The sequence below is a fragment of the Lepisosteus oculatus genome, chromosome 5 (genome assembly GCF_040954835.1).
Source record: "Lepisosteus oculatus isolate fLepOcu1 chromosome 5, fLepOcu1.hap2, whole genome shotgun sequence".
Lineage (NCBI taxonomy): Eukaryota > Metazoa > Chordata > Actinopteri > Semionotiformes > Lepisosteidae > Lepisosteus > Lepisosteus oculatus.
This window is the reverse complement of record NC_090700.1, coordinates 9,751,150-9,764,968: the sequence shown is the minus strand read 5'-3', so window position 1 is coordinate 9,764,968 and position 13,819 is coordinate 9,751,150. Positions and strand designations below refer to the sequence as shown.

General features: G+C 39.1%; 2 protein-coding genes across 6 annotated transcripts in view; one reads left to right on the top strand and one right to left on the bottom strand.

Annotated features, from left to right (window-relative positions):
• Positions 1-3,729, bottom strand: part of LOC102691268 (F-BAR and double SH3 domains protein 2) — an 83,102-nt gene extending 79,373 nt beyond the window's left edge. Inside the window, exons 1-2 of one of the 2 annotated variants that reach the window (XM_015341477.2) lie at positions 3,521-3,729; positions 113-210 (exon numbers count right to left, since the gene is read on the bottom strand). In XM_015341477.2, the coding sequence (XP_015196963.2) occupies positions 113-210; positions 3,521-3,541 (119 nt within the window). In that variant the 5' untranslated portion in view covers positions 3,542-3,729. The remainder of the gene's footprint in view (positions 1-112; positions 211-3,520) is intronic. The other variant, XM_015341478.2, reaches the window with a different exon arrangement.
• Positions 3,476-12,640, top strand: LOC102683577 (P2Y purinoceptor 2). Of its 4 annotated transcripts, XM_069190077.1 has the most exons (3): positions 3,476-3,578; positions 4,844-5,297; positions 9,454-12,640. In XM_069190077.1, exon 3 carries the CDS (start codon positions 9,478-9,480, stop codon positions 10,474-10,476), a length of 999 nt encoding a protein of 332 aa, XP_069046178.1. In that variant the 5' UTR covers positions 3,476-3,578; positions 4,844-5,297; positions 9,454-9,477; the 3' UTR covers positions 10,477-12,640. The 4 variants fall into 4 exon arrangements, with proteins under 4 accessions (XP_069046178.1, XP_069046177.1, XP_015196966.1 ...); XM_069190076.1 differs by lacking the exon at positions 3,476-3,578 and having other exon boundaries at positions 5,158-5,287; XM_015341480.2 differs by lacking the exon at positions 3,476-3,578 and having other exon boundaries at positions 5,158-5,327.
• Positions 12,641-13,819: the final 1,179 nt, after the last annotated feature.

The window sequence follows — 13,819 nt, the reverse complement described above, 5'->3', positions numbered from 1 at the left end:
CCCGAGTTTTGTAATCTGAATGTTCTTCCAATAAATCAGGATCTTTCCCCTCTTTTTTATTTTTTTTTGGGGGGGGGGGGGGTTCTTTAATGATATACAGTAGTGCGTTTACCTCATGTCTTCCAGTAGATCACATTCTGCCTGGTGCTTCACCTGGAGCCTCGTCATCTGTTCAGCGTGAATGTTCTTCAGTTCTTGGGTGACTTTTACCTACAAACCCAAAAATAAAGATCAGCCACGTGTTTAACTCCCCCCAATTATCCGCCTCCTGACAATCTGCAAAAAGCACATTTACAACTACAGAACGTTAATTACAGTGAAAAGACAATTTTACAATAGTGTCTGGCATCAGATGGCGTTCCTGCTTTTTCCAGAAAAAAATGTTTGCACGCCCTTTTGTTTCAGCATAAAATACTCCAATTCACAATGCTGACATTTACAGTAAGTGTGTATCCTTAGTGCTAATGAAAATCCTTTTCAGCCTCTGTAATTAGAGAACTACAGTATTACATATTTGAATTTAATGACATAAATATAGAGTGCCAAATATCTTAATTTTAAGTCGGGAAGAAGATAAATGTTAAACGTTCCTTTAAGCTGCCATTGTATTGTGTGCATATACGGAGTATGCATTTAATATGGATATAGCGTATGTGTATGACAGTGGGCCACCGTTTGTCATAACCAACAGCGCAGTTTTAAAAGTTTGCCTCCACTGTTTGTTCAACGGTTAGCTTTTTAATGCCCCAGCGCAGTTCCAAGGGAGGGAGCTAAACACAAAGAAAAGAATGTCAAGCAAAGAACAATGAAACAGGGTGAAAAATTAGGTTCTAAAAGGGAGCAATAAAGCTCTAGATCTGGACTAAATCAGAAGCATTTTTCCATATCTCTGCCTAGTTCCCCCGCCTGGGGCAGCCACCACTTAATAGCCAGCTGTGATTGCATGCTGGCAGGGTACTGTGGACTGTGTCAAAATACAAATTAAAATGATTTGGAGACACAGAATAAACTAATAATTTTTTTTTTACCAGAGGTTCATTCATTTTTGTTTTAAGAGCCTGGTTATTTCCCTGCTGTGACACCAGTTATGACCCTATTTCTTGGGCCACTGGTATAAAATACCAGACATACTGTACAATGCTTGCAAGACAACATATTAGATAACCTGTCCGCTTTTTGATTTTGATTTGGCACTCATGCCTTCTCAAGAACAGTCTGTACTCTGCATCTTGCACTTCAGCAGAGAACGGCAGATTCAGATAACTCCCCTGATTAGATTATTGTTTTTTCCCCCCATTACATGATACACTTTCAGCTGTAACGATATGCAATAGTTCTGCACTGCAAATACCCCACTGTTCTTTTCCCTCACCCAACACCAGTGCCCTTGCAGGAGAGCACACAGCAGCTAGTGGACGCAAGACCGGCTACTGTACACCCTGAGGCGGCTTCTTTAACAAAGAGCGAGGACAGACGGGACAGCTAGCAACTTCCTCGCCCACGAGCCCAGATTTCCGAGAGGCTGCGGCAGCCCCAGAGGGCAGGGGCACTGGCTGGCGAAATTCAATCAACAGCTGGCTTAGCCCAGGAGGGCAACTCCAATCTCACAGAGCGCGCCCGCGCTGCTGACTCCTGATACACTCACAAGAATAACAGAACAAAATAATTACAATTAACAGAGGCCAACTCTGAGGAAGTTAATTGGTTTCGGTGGCGTCTTGAGATTTACCGTGAAGGAGCTGTCTGTCCCGCTATCCTCTGTGTTGGGGGCGATTTAGAAGAGGCTCTTTAACAATGTAAAATATGTCAAATAACAGAAGCCACTGACTGATGGAAAGATACACAGCTGCTGGTCTACGAATGCCATAAACATCTCTGAAGACAGCTTATCATGTCTTATCCAAACACCCCTTAGCTACGCTCAGAGAACAGCCAGTACAAAGAAATTACAAGTTTTATGACTTACAGTAAGTACAGCAAACATCACATTCAGGGCAGTCGCTGAGAACCATAAGTGGCTTACAATCTGTTTGGATAACTTTGCCAACATCTGTAATGGGATACCATCACCCAGCACAAGAAACCACCTTTAGACTGCAAAGAAAAATCCATGGATCCAAGCCAAATATTATGGAGCGTCCATTTCAAATATTTAGATCACTATATCTGAGTATTTTAACAAAAAATTGCAATTCATGTGAAACCGATATACCCCCAAAATAAATAAGCTAATCTCTACTGCATTCTAATTACCCTCAATCGGTCACACACCCCAAGACTGACAGGATCTTACAAGTCACGTCTCGAGTGGTTTGATTAAACCCAGAATCCAATACCCACCCACTGCCACTTCAGCACGTTATTTTTCAGGTGCTAATATCACCAATATATAACCTTGAAGAAAATACATGACGCGGGTTAAAATGTCACTCATGCCAGCGGTAAATACTGTTACAACTGCAGCGGTTTACTGATACTGTATGTCTACTAATAACTCTTCTAGAAAGTGCGTGTATAGCCCAGTTCAGATTACGTACACCTGTAAATACAATTTCGACAGTAAGGGATATATTTATACTTTAATGTACATAAACAGAACACAATCCCAAACTGTCCTTTTAGCTCAAACATCAGAACGCATTTTTACTTAGTCCAGGGCGCTTAATTGATTGATGCCTAAAGGATATTATTTCCAAATATGTGATCAAGATGATACCGCCAATTCGTTTTACCTAGACTCTTACCGGTTTGCAACAATTTAGCGAGTCCGTACAGTATTGCTGAGGGTGTGACATACAGTATTCTTTCATTATTCTGCAATAATATTAAGCAGATGCCCATATCTTTGTGTTGACATTCTTCTGTCCCCTGATATTCTGTGTAGCTAAATAGAAAAATGTTAGGCTACATATTTTTTTTATCACCGTGTTTAAATAAATGTCACTATGTACACATTTTTTCTCTGTGTACACATTTTTTTCTGTTCTCGGTTAGATGTTCGATGTAATTCTGTAACAGTTAAAAAAATACGTAGGCTTTTAAAAAATATGTTTATCACCGTCCAGATCAAATAAAAAAATACTGTGACTCCGCAGCCTATAAAGTCGGTATTTACTAAATAAGTTAAATCGGTCAGAAGAAAGTTGAAATCACTGGTGCCAAACAGCTAGCAAAACCCGAAACAAAACATCGTTCATTGCTGTGTGCTCAGTAAATACCCCTTACGAACATTTTAAGTTCACCGTTAAGTTCCGCTACAATCTTATTACCCTTTGCTCCGCACTGGGCAAAAACCCGAAATCGTAAGTGAAAAATGCATTCCTGCATGGGCGAAAACGTTATATATTATACACCACATTGCCAGCTACGTCCCCGACTGCTCATTATGAACTGGCACGTTCAAAATACTCCCGGAGACAAAATAAGAGTCTGCCTTACTGAGTTTTTTTTTTCCTGGGGAGGGGGGGGGGCATCATTTTCGACTACCGAAAAGCAAAGAAAAGAAGAAGAAAAAACTTACCTTTCTCGGAGGAGGCTGCATATTTGAGCTCTGACATGAATGATAAATCCTTAGCGAAGTGAGTTTAAGCCCGAGAAAAGGTGTAAAAGAAAGATGTAGGACCCCGGAGCCGAGGAGAGAGAGGAGAGTGAGACGGAGAAGAGAGTACAGACGGATCGGGATTCGCTCAGGCGGCCATGATAACCACCTCCACTCACACAGGCTGAGCACTGCAGAGCGCAGAGGCTCGATGCAGGAAAATAATAGCCGAAATGCAATGGAAATGCAGCGCCAGGTTTCCGGTCCAAAACAGGCTCAATGGCGACATGCTGAGGTTATCCGAGGGAGAGGGAGAGTGTGTGCTGTTTTTCATTTTTTAAAAAAAGAGGGGTTTTTTTTTTTGTTGTTGTTGTTGTTGTTATTGAACCGGTTTTTTTTTCCCAGGGATTTTTATTTACATAACATCATGTCTGATGATGAGGGGGGGAAAAAGGCACACCATGTACAACCGGTAGAACAATAAACTTCGGTATAAAACATCAGAAGAGAGCAACTAAATAAAGGATATGTTACAGAGAACTGGGAAACAAATATACATATAGACCCAAATATATTGCGAATATGACTTGTTACCTAAAAGGCAAGGTTTGGAGTAGAAATGTGGTTAGCTTATTCACAAGAACACATTAATTTCTTTCTGTGCACGATAAGTACGTAAAAGTATAAAAGTATGTACCGTATATTATAATGATGTACTGTAAATGCACTAGGAAGAGTATCGAAATCATTTGTTGCAAATATCCTAGCATAAATGCTAATATTTAACAAAGTGTATTGTATTGTGAGTAATGGGTGATATTTTAAGCAACGGTTTTATTTTCTTTAGGTTATTTACCGAGAGGGAATAAAGTTTTAAATTAATGGGGCATTATTTTGATATATATAATACATTAATACCGCTTTTTAATCATCACAGGTCGTCGGAGAATCAGGGTATCACAATCAAAACGCCAACTGCTGTTTTTTTCTCAGTATTATTCATATTAATGTAGATTTATATGGATGAAGATATGTCTAATAAAGTTATGTAAAAATTTACCAAAGCGGTAAATATGATTTCATAATAATGGATAACGCCCTTTTCAGGGTATCAAGACTTCGAGGCTTTGCACGAATCAAGCAAAGTAAATATGTCATTCTTTATTTAAAAAAAAAACATAAATCGGTTGATGCACGGAAGAATGTGGACCCGTTTCTCAGAAACCGAGAGAATAGCGCCGCGCTGCGGTAATCCAGATTTATTGACTCCTTTAAACGGGTGTCAAACATTTCTATTCCCTGCAGGATTGCGTCTCCAGACCTGCTCAGCAACAAGGAAAAGCAGACGATGCACATCACATTGATTGGAGAGGGCTAGGCAACAGAGAGGCAGTCAAACCCAGAGAAAGGGATTCAGCATCCTTGATGTCCTTCAAGGGTTTAAGAAATGTCATAACTAACCCTTTAATTGAAAAAAAAAACAATTTACAGGTCTGATCATTTTATGAAAGCGTTATGTCACGTAATTATTAATGTAGAAATCTATAAACAATAGCTGTAGTGATTCAAAAATCACTGATGTGGAATTTCTCATTCAAATAATCACTTAACTACCTCTCCCAGTAGTAATGAAGATGACTGACTTTTTTGTGGTGTATCTTTTTTACAATTTGATGTTATTAACAATTCCCTGCCTCGTCTAGAAGATGCCTCTAGTTGGATGCTGACTGCTATGGAGGATAGTCAATGGTTAGCATCGGTGAGCTGGAGTTTTCTCTGTGATGAGGAGGTATACAATGATGTTTAAATGGTGATCGACACAAATGTGCAATCTTTTTTCCAATGACAAATATATTCTCCACACGACTCATATCGCCAGTTCGGTTCTTAAACCAATTACTTCTATTAAAATTCAATTGACAGATTTTGGATTCTGTTCCAGTATAGCAACGTCTTATTCTGAGAGCTTTAAATGAAGTCAACATGAGGGGGAGAAAAAATAAGGCATTTGTTGCAGTAGTTCTATTTACTTCAGGTGTCAAAAGCTGTCAGCTCAGATGTAAAGGAACGCCAAACGATGAATGATGTTGGGATAACATTAGATGCATTTTCTGCTTCATCGGTGTAATCTGTAAGAACGCTTGCGGCTCAAAAGAACACAACGTGTTTTCTAACTGAAATGTAACGGGATTTTATTCAGATTCCACGCAATAGTCCAAAAAGAAAGTAGTTTTTGGAGAATTTCAAACCTCAGTGATGTCTTGGATTGACCCTTTTATTATTTCAACAACTGCGAAGAACAAATTCATGCCAACAAAAGTGTACTCGTTTTAAATAATTACGGATAATTCAATTATCCGTTAAAAAGGGGTCAAGAGCACATCTGTGGATGGTTGCTATGACTGTACTAATCAACTGAGAAAAATGAAACTAGTCTTTATCTACTAGCCCCGTGAGACTCAAACATTCAACTGAGAAAGAAAAATGAAAACAATAAAAATGCTCTTTAAATATCGCAATCTAGTTTCCGGTCTGCACCGTAGGATTTAAAAAATCTAATTTTTAAAAGAAAGGCATTATGCACTTTTCCCACTAGGCGACACTCTAGTAACCCGAATGAAAGTAAATTATAGCTAAACGCGTAGTGTATACCTTGGAGGATACCTTTTGACTAACATTTTTACGTTGTGTGTTTCATAACATATACTCCAAATTTGTTGTCAGTACCTGAATTATGCCTCTAAGGGATCTGAGTACATTTACATCTGTAAGTACAATTCTCGTCATGGCTTTGACCTTAGTTTTTTTCTGTGCATTTTTGGACATTAACATACTTGGGTACGAATTAACGGTTCCAGTGCCAACAATATCATCATAAGGCTCTCTAGAGCAATGTAAATGTAGAGTCTATGTTCCTTTGAGTTGCTTGTTGAACAAAGAAAGACATTGACTTGAGGTTTTCTATTCAATGTTAACTTATCTGCATAGTAAGTAATTATTAATGCTCCAATTAATTTTGATAAGCCACTGATCAGAAATGCCTGTTTTTTTTTCCATCTCCCCACAGAAACAAAAATGAGAATTATTCCATCGACTTGTTAGCTTATTATTTTGAAAGGTTTTCGAATGTTGACTTTGTTGTTTTCTGCGGCTCTGAAGGACTGGGAAGTGTCACTTTTCACATTTTGCATTCTGCCCTGTGCCCGAAGCGTGGTGAGGAAGTCGAAGAGGAGGGTGCCAACAGGGGTGTCTCTCCTGGATGTTTCCTTTGGCATTCCCACAGTGATTCCTGGACACCTGCACACGCATCAAGGCTATCCCGTCTGGCATCTCCTGTGTGAAATGTTTACTATTAAAACATATATTTAGTGGGGATATAAACGATCGCTGTGCCTAATGGGTTTCTCGCTGCTCCCCTCTACTGTGTTACTGAAAGTAGCCACCCGCCAATTCTTGTGTGTCCAGACTTTCTCCTACCATTTTAAAGTTTGCCATATTGCTTCTGACATAAGGGACGTCTTATCTCATCCCTTTCTTTTGATAAGCGTTTTGTTCACAGGCAGCAGCCCGTACAGTGCCAACACCGACATGGCTTAATTTCAGTTTTCAGTGTTATTGAAAATGACTTTTATTTCTGGGAATGGGAATGAACTGTATTGATAATCTGAAAATAATAGAAGCCCGACAGTGTAACAAATTATTTAAGTGCACACAGGTTGTATCAATTAAATATATATACTTTGGAAAGGAAGATGCTATTTTTTACTGATTTGTTGCAGTGACATTGCACACTATGCGTGTAATTATTATTCAGGCTTCATTTTCACTTTTGTTACTATAACTGACATTCCCTCCATTATCTTTGTATGTAAAAACAAGTTGTGATTGGTTCCAATTTTTTTCACGAAGAATGTGGTCCTTCTTCCTGAAAATATATATTTTTTACGGAGCACCGACAGTATAAACTGATGATACCAAGAAAACAAAACGGTAAAAAGCTGGTTACAGTATATCCAAACTTTGATATCTTTCCCTCCTGTTTGACAGCCGGCTTTCTGCACCCGCTCTGTTTGACTTGACATTATACTGTGCAAACAATGCACTCTGACATGCTGGTTATGCCACAGATTCACGAGTTCTGACTTGCAAAGATGTGCTTTAACTCCCACGTGAAGGTGCTAATCATTTTGTATGTAGTGAGCAAGAGGAAACAGACCATGCATCTAGTAGCAGGGGTTTGACATCCTTAACGAGACATTAAACTGTAAGTAAATGAAATTATATAAAACAACGTTAATATTTGTTTGAGAAAGGGGCAGAGCGACATCACAAATGTAGGTTTTTTAAGTTTTCTATCTATGAAACATAATGGGTCAATATATTTCAAACTACTATTGAAGGGATTACACAGTGATCACACAAGCCCTGGCCTTGAATGAATATTTAAGCTTATTTTTCAAGTTGATTCATGTAAGACATTCTTAACATACTGCATCTGATACGTATGTTTGTACAATTGTTTTACTCAGCTTTCTGCTGGTGTGTATCACTCGTATTGCACCTCAAGAGAAAAACTTAATGTTTGACGTGATTAAGAATATATGTTGTTAACCCAGCAGCTGACTTTAATTCAGTTGACACTTTTTATATGGTGTAATGGAAGTTGTATTTCTTTTTATATTAACTTTTTAGTGAATACCCAAATATTTTAAAACAAAAGCAAAAGGTAAACTGCTGTAAGCTTTTAATAGAAAATAAAATATTGATTGGTTGATGATTTACTGGGTTGATGGATTGAAGGATTGATTCCAATAGAGAGATTGATACAGATATTCCCTTTAGAAATGTGGAGTAAAGAATAATTTAAGAACGTTAAGCTTTCAGTTTTTATCTGTACCTTAGATTGCAGAACAGACATATAAGCAGCCGAAACAAGCCCAATACTTCTCAAAAGTGGTAGAAAATTATACTGTTGTGTAAACTGTCTACAGTTTGTAAGAACAGATAACACATAACCTCAAGCGTGTCAAAACAACCTTAAAAGTGCCTTATGTTTTGATAATAACCACTATAGGTAGTAAAAGACATAGCTGTCAGCAGAATATTATAAAAAATTATTACCATTTTATACGCTTTCAAGACCACACTCTGTTCCCTATAAAGCAGAAAGTAAATTCTTTACCTAACTAGCATCTAACAACTCTTTCAGTCATTATATTTGCAGTTCACAAGCAAGCGTTTTCTTTGTTGCAACACTGTTCCAACCCCAGTGCCTTTTATAACATAATCAGCCCGGAGTCTTTACTGAGGGCTTTGAATGAGCAGTGAGTTGTTTCACGTTATTTACATTGCCCTTTATAATAAATTATTATTTCATTTGGCTGACAGTGTTCTCCAAAGAGATTGACATCTGTAACTATTTATACAGCTGGAGCAATCCGAATTCTGTTTGAAATCCCGAAATCTCTTGCTCAAGAGCTCAGCAGCAGAGCCTCAAACAGGATACGAACCCATCCAGGTCAAGCCCTAATGGATCCTCCACACCACTGCATTAATAATTCATGACGTTGTGCTAACATTGGGCAGCAGACTGAAACTGTTGTGAAGCCTCTGGAACCACAAAACGAGGCAGCTCTAAATCGACCAGCTTCCCTCGCCGATTTTCAAAACAGAAAACTGAGTTTGCATGGGATTCCTCTAATCTTTACTATTAGAAATTGAAGTACATACAGTATATGTGCGCGCCATCGCAAATTTAAATGACTCTGCAGTTTCCATAGAAAAGGTATGAGAATCATAGAAATCTTCATGAGGGATTTGCTGGGTCGATAAAAAGATGGACGGAGATCTGGGGTGCCTGCGTCTGCTCTCATTTTTTTAATGTTGCCCTTTTCTGTTCTTTTTTCCCATGGCAGCTCCTGAGCAGTCCCTGTTGATGAATGATGGCCACCCTCAACAAAAGTGAGTCAAACCAGAGCAGCCCCTACCGATGTTCTTTCGATGAAAGCTTTAAGTACCTTCTTCTTCCAGTCAGCTACGGGCTGGTCTTCCTCATTGGAATGGCGCTCAACTGCATCGCCATGTATGTTATTGTCTTCAGGACAAAGCGCTGGAAGCCCAGCACTATTTATATGTTCAACCTGATTGTGTCCGACACCTTGTACATCTTCACTCTGCCCTTCCTCATATATTACTATGCAGGTGAAAATGACTGGCCGTTCACCGAGCCCTTCTGTAAAATCGTTCGCTTTCTCTTCTACACCAACCTGTACGGCAGCATCCTCTTCCTGTCCTGCATCAGTATTCACCGCTTCCTGGGCATCTGCTACCCCATGCAGTCCCTGCAGTGGGTGAGCAAGCACAGGACCCGCTTGATGTCCGTAGGCGTCTGGATCGCCGTGATAACCTTTCAGTCCCCCATCTTGTATTTCTCTCGCACCACAGAGGTGGGGGAGGTGAACATGTGCTACGACACCACCAGCAGCGAACTGTTTGAAGACTTCCTGGTTTATAGTTCCTTCATCTCCATCATGCTGTTCTGCATCCCATTCGTGGTGGTCGTGGTCTGCTATGGCTTAATGGTCAGGAAGCTGCTAGAGCCCAGTGCGGGCGGGTCCTGTTCGTCGAAGTCTAAACAGAAGTCCATCAGGATGATCATTATCGTCCTGGTGGTTTTCATGGTCTGCTTCTTGCCCTTCCACCTCACTCGCACTCTCTACTACATCCTCAGATACCTGGGCAAAGACATCAGCTGCAGTGCCCTTGAAGGTGCCAGCATTGCGTACAAGGTCACGAGGCCTCTTGCCAGTGCCAACAGCTGCCTGGACCCCATATTGTACTTCCTGGCAGGGCAGGGAATTCGTAAGAAGCAGTCTGTGGAAAAGAAGAAACTCTCTCTCAAAGCAGGCACTGCAAAGCTCTCCTCCACTCAACTGTAATGGATGGAAACCATGAAGCAATAATGTAAATAAAGCGCTTGGTTTCCTCAGAAGCAGTTCTACCTGTTGTGCTGGTAGAGTGGCAGAAAGGCATGACACGAGATAGGAAAATATAAACTGTAGGACTATTTCATCATATTAAGGGTGTACAAGCCATATCAGCAGGTTCTGGAACAATGTGGTGTCACAATGATGAGGAAAGGAGTGTGAAAATGCCCAAATATTAGAAAATTGTTGTCTCTTGGAGCTGTGAGTGGGGAACAGATACAGTACTCTTTAGGGAAGGTGGCCATACTCCTGACGGAGCTCCTCTAATTCAAATGACCTTTCAGCACAACGGCAATCATCCCAGCTGACACTTTGCCTTTGGGTTTGTTAAGAGCTCAGGGAAATATTTGTTTAAGCACAGATACAGCAGGGAAACACAAGATGGGTCAATTCTACCCAAACGGATGTGAAATGCAGACTTCATGTCTGTCGTCTGAAGCTTGTGGGTTCATCTCTCCCAGTTAAGTGGAGCTACACTTTCTACGAAGCCAATCTGACCCCCAGTTATATTGCTCATTGTGTGAACATAATTCAGAAACAAACAGGAAATTATCTGCTCCAAAGAAAAGGATTAAAAAAAGGCTGGAAGCTTAATGGTGGAACATGAGAGCTTTCATCATTCAGAAGGGAACGTAGATTTTATTCGCAAAAGGAAAGGTATCCATCCTGTTTCCACAGAAAACCCCTTACAGAACTACATTTATTATTTATTATTTGACAGACATAAAGTTTGGGAACGTCATGATTTTGTCATATAAGTAACACAACATATTAAAAATACTGTACTTATTTCTAAAAAAAACTTTGTTTTAATATAGACCAGCCATATGCGTTTGCATAAAGAACTGGGAAACATTATTGTAAAATATCAGGAAATACATTTTAAATAGATGTGTATTATGCAAATTTGTATAGGGACTACCAGTTTAAAATGACCCATGGTTGAGCCTTTTATGGTCATTGATGTCAAATTAGAACAAAATCTCTGATTTGTATACACTTCAATGTGTGTTGCAGATGGTGAATATACATTTTCATGCAACTAACTTTAGTACAGGCTGCTAGTTTCATTGTAAATGTTGGTTTCCTTTCATGAACTGAAAATATTGAAAAAATGTTTTTAATGTGGTATCCTAAATGATGACAGCACCAACATGATGTTTTTTCTGGTTAATCTTGGGCTCTGAGAAGGGGTCCAGTATGATCCGTTGTTATCTTTTCAAGACAGTTCTCACACAAGATCTTACATGTCTGGAATTTCAAGCATTTGTGCGGCGTTAACTCTTCGCATGCCACTATCGGTTCAGTTTGGTGGACTTTGAAAAAATGTCAACGAAAGCAGGGGAGATGTAATGAAACAAGGGAATAAAAAAGAAAAAATCTTTCTCTCTGTGCCAAGAGTGTCTCAAAACTGCCCAAATGGACATGCATATAAAGCGTCAATGAGTGAGGTCATGTAATTATAGCACACTTTCTGTGGTTACTGAACGAGGATGACTGGAAATGCTGCTATTTGGTTACATAAGATGAATCCAAATAGTTCATGTGAAGCAGTGTAATGGTGCACAGCACTACTGTGCATAAAAGAGACAGGAAACAATTTTAATATCATATTTTGCCACAACAAGCATGTCAGAGGAAACAAGGCAGAACTTGCCTACAGGCTTTTCAATAAAAGGTTTTTCTTGAATAATATAATTTTTAAAAACATTTTAATGGGTCCAGCAGACAGAATTCATATTTATTTCTTTCTGTGGGCAAGTCCTCTGGGAAAAGAAAGTGCATTCATTTGTTTCCTATTGTGCTGCCTATCTGTCACTGATTTCCATAATAAAATTCTGCATGGATGAGGGAAATCTTTGCATTGACTATGGGACATGAATAGGGAAAAAAACAGAATCACTCAAAGTAATGACCTATTGTCAAATAAAAACATCAACAACAGCCAAATAGGTGATATGATTGTTGTCTTCAATTTTAATGCCTCACTGAAAGTTGAAACTGCAAACTCCAGCTGCATAAATGAAACTGCATTTATTTGAAAGAGTGGCATGGATCAGAAATCAAGGAGCAGGGGCTTTGCGAGGTATTTTAATAAAAAAAAACCTAAACATGATCTGTTTTTAGTGTTGGATTTCTTCTGAGAACTGGATATCTAATTTCGGGATGGGTTCTGCTCTAGAATTGAATTGAAAAAATCCAGACGTAAGTAAAAGCAGGAATGGTTTTGACTTGGATGAATATATATGTTTTCACCGTTTCACTTACCTTGTGAAAAAATACAGATGTGATTTCTTCTTGATGCTTCAGTTTGGTTTCTTGTATTCTTTTAATTACTGTATCAACACATTCAAAGCTAGGAAACATTTATGGCACTTCAACTGTAATTAATAACGATGTGCTATACAGTTTATTCTGAAGTATTTTTGAGTAGAATACTCTACATTTCTGTATAATCGCCAATGTTTTCCCTCTAGTGACCAAAATACGTATAACATCTTTGAGCAGGTGAAGCTGGGATATTGAATTTGTGGCAAGACGGTACCATGAAAAAGTGGACTGACTGTTAGAGATCTCGCAGGTTCACAAAACTTTTGTGCTCCTCATCAAATCTCTGCTTTTGCCTCATTGGTGAGATAATCTGATAGGTGTTTGATTAAAAGGCATCCTGTCAGCAATGAGGACATCCTGTAAACGCATGGTGGTAGTGTTCTGAATTACTTCATTCTGACCCTTGAACCGCTTTTCCAGCAAGAAGGACTGGCTGAAAACCAGCAGGATAATCAGTGGGCTTGGAGCACGTTCCTACATCTCCCTGCACTTCACAGGAGGCAAGGATTGAAAATTCAAATGCTTTTTTTCCTCTTTTATTTACAGAATGCCTGATCCACGTATCCAGAATAAGCTTAATAATGTCTTTGCAAATGATGAGTTCAGAACATACTATCTTGACAAGTTTTGGTTTGTTTTAAGTTTTTTTTTTTTAATTTCATCTTAGTTTTGGAAAGTGACGAACCACCAGAGTCCTTTTAGTTTTCTGACAATGCAGATACAATCAGTCTTGTCCTACGAGCTGTTTCACCTTTTAATCAGCCCTGTACAGAATGTGTGTGACTTTTCAAATCTCTGATCGAGACAAAAAAGTAATGACTACATCTTAAAAGATCTTTTAAAGATATCTCCTGAATAAATCCTGATGTTGGGCAGATCTCAGATGTTAAGCATCTGGGATGGTCAGCTTCCCATAAAAGGATCAGAATCCTTCAGAAAAGCCAGCATGGCCATATCACCCTGC

What these genes read in the sequence shown, in the direction of transcription:
- LOC102683577 (XM_069190077.1), top strand. Translation starts at nt 9,478, where the DNA reads ATGATGGCCACCCTCAACAAAAGTGAGTCAAACCAGAGCAGCCCCTAC.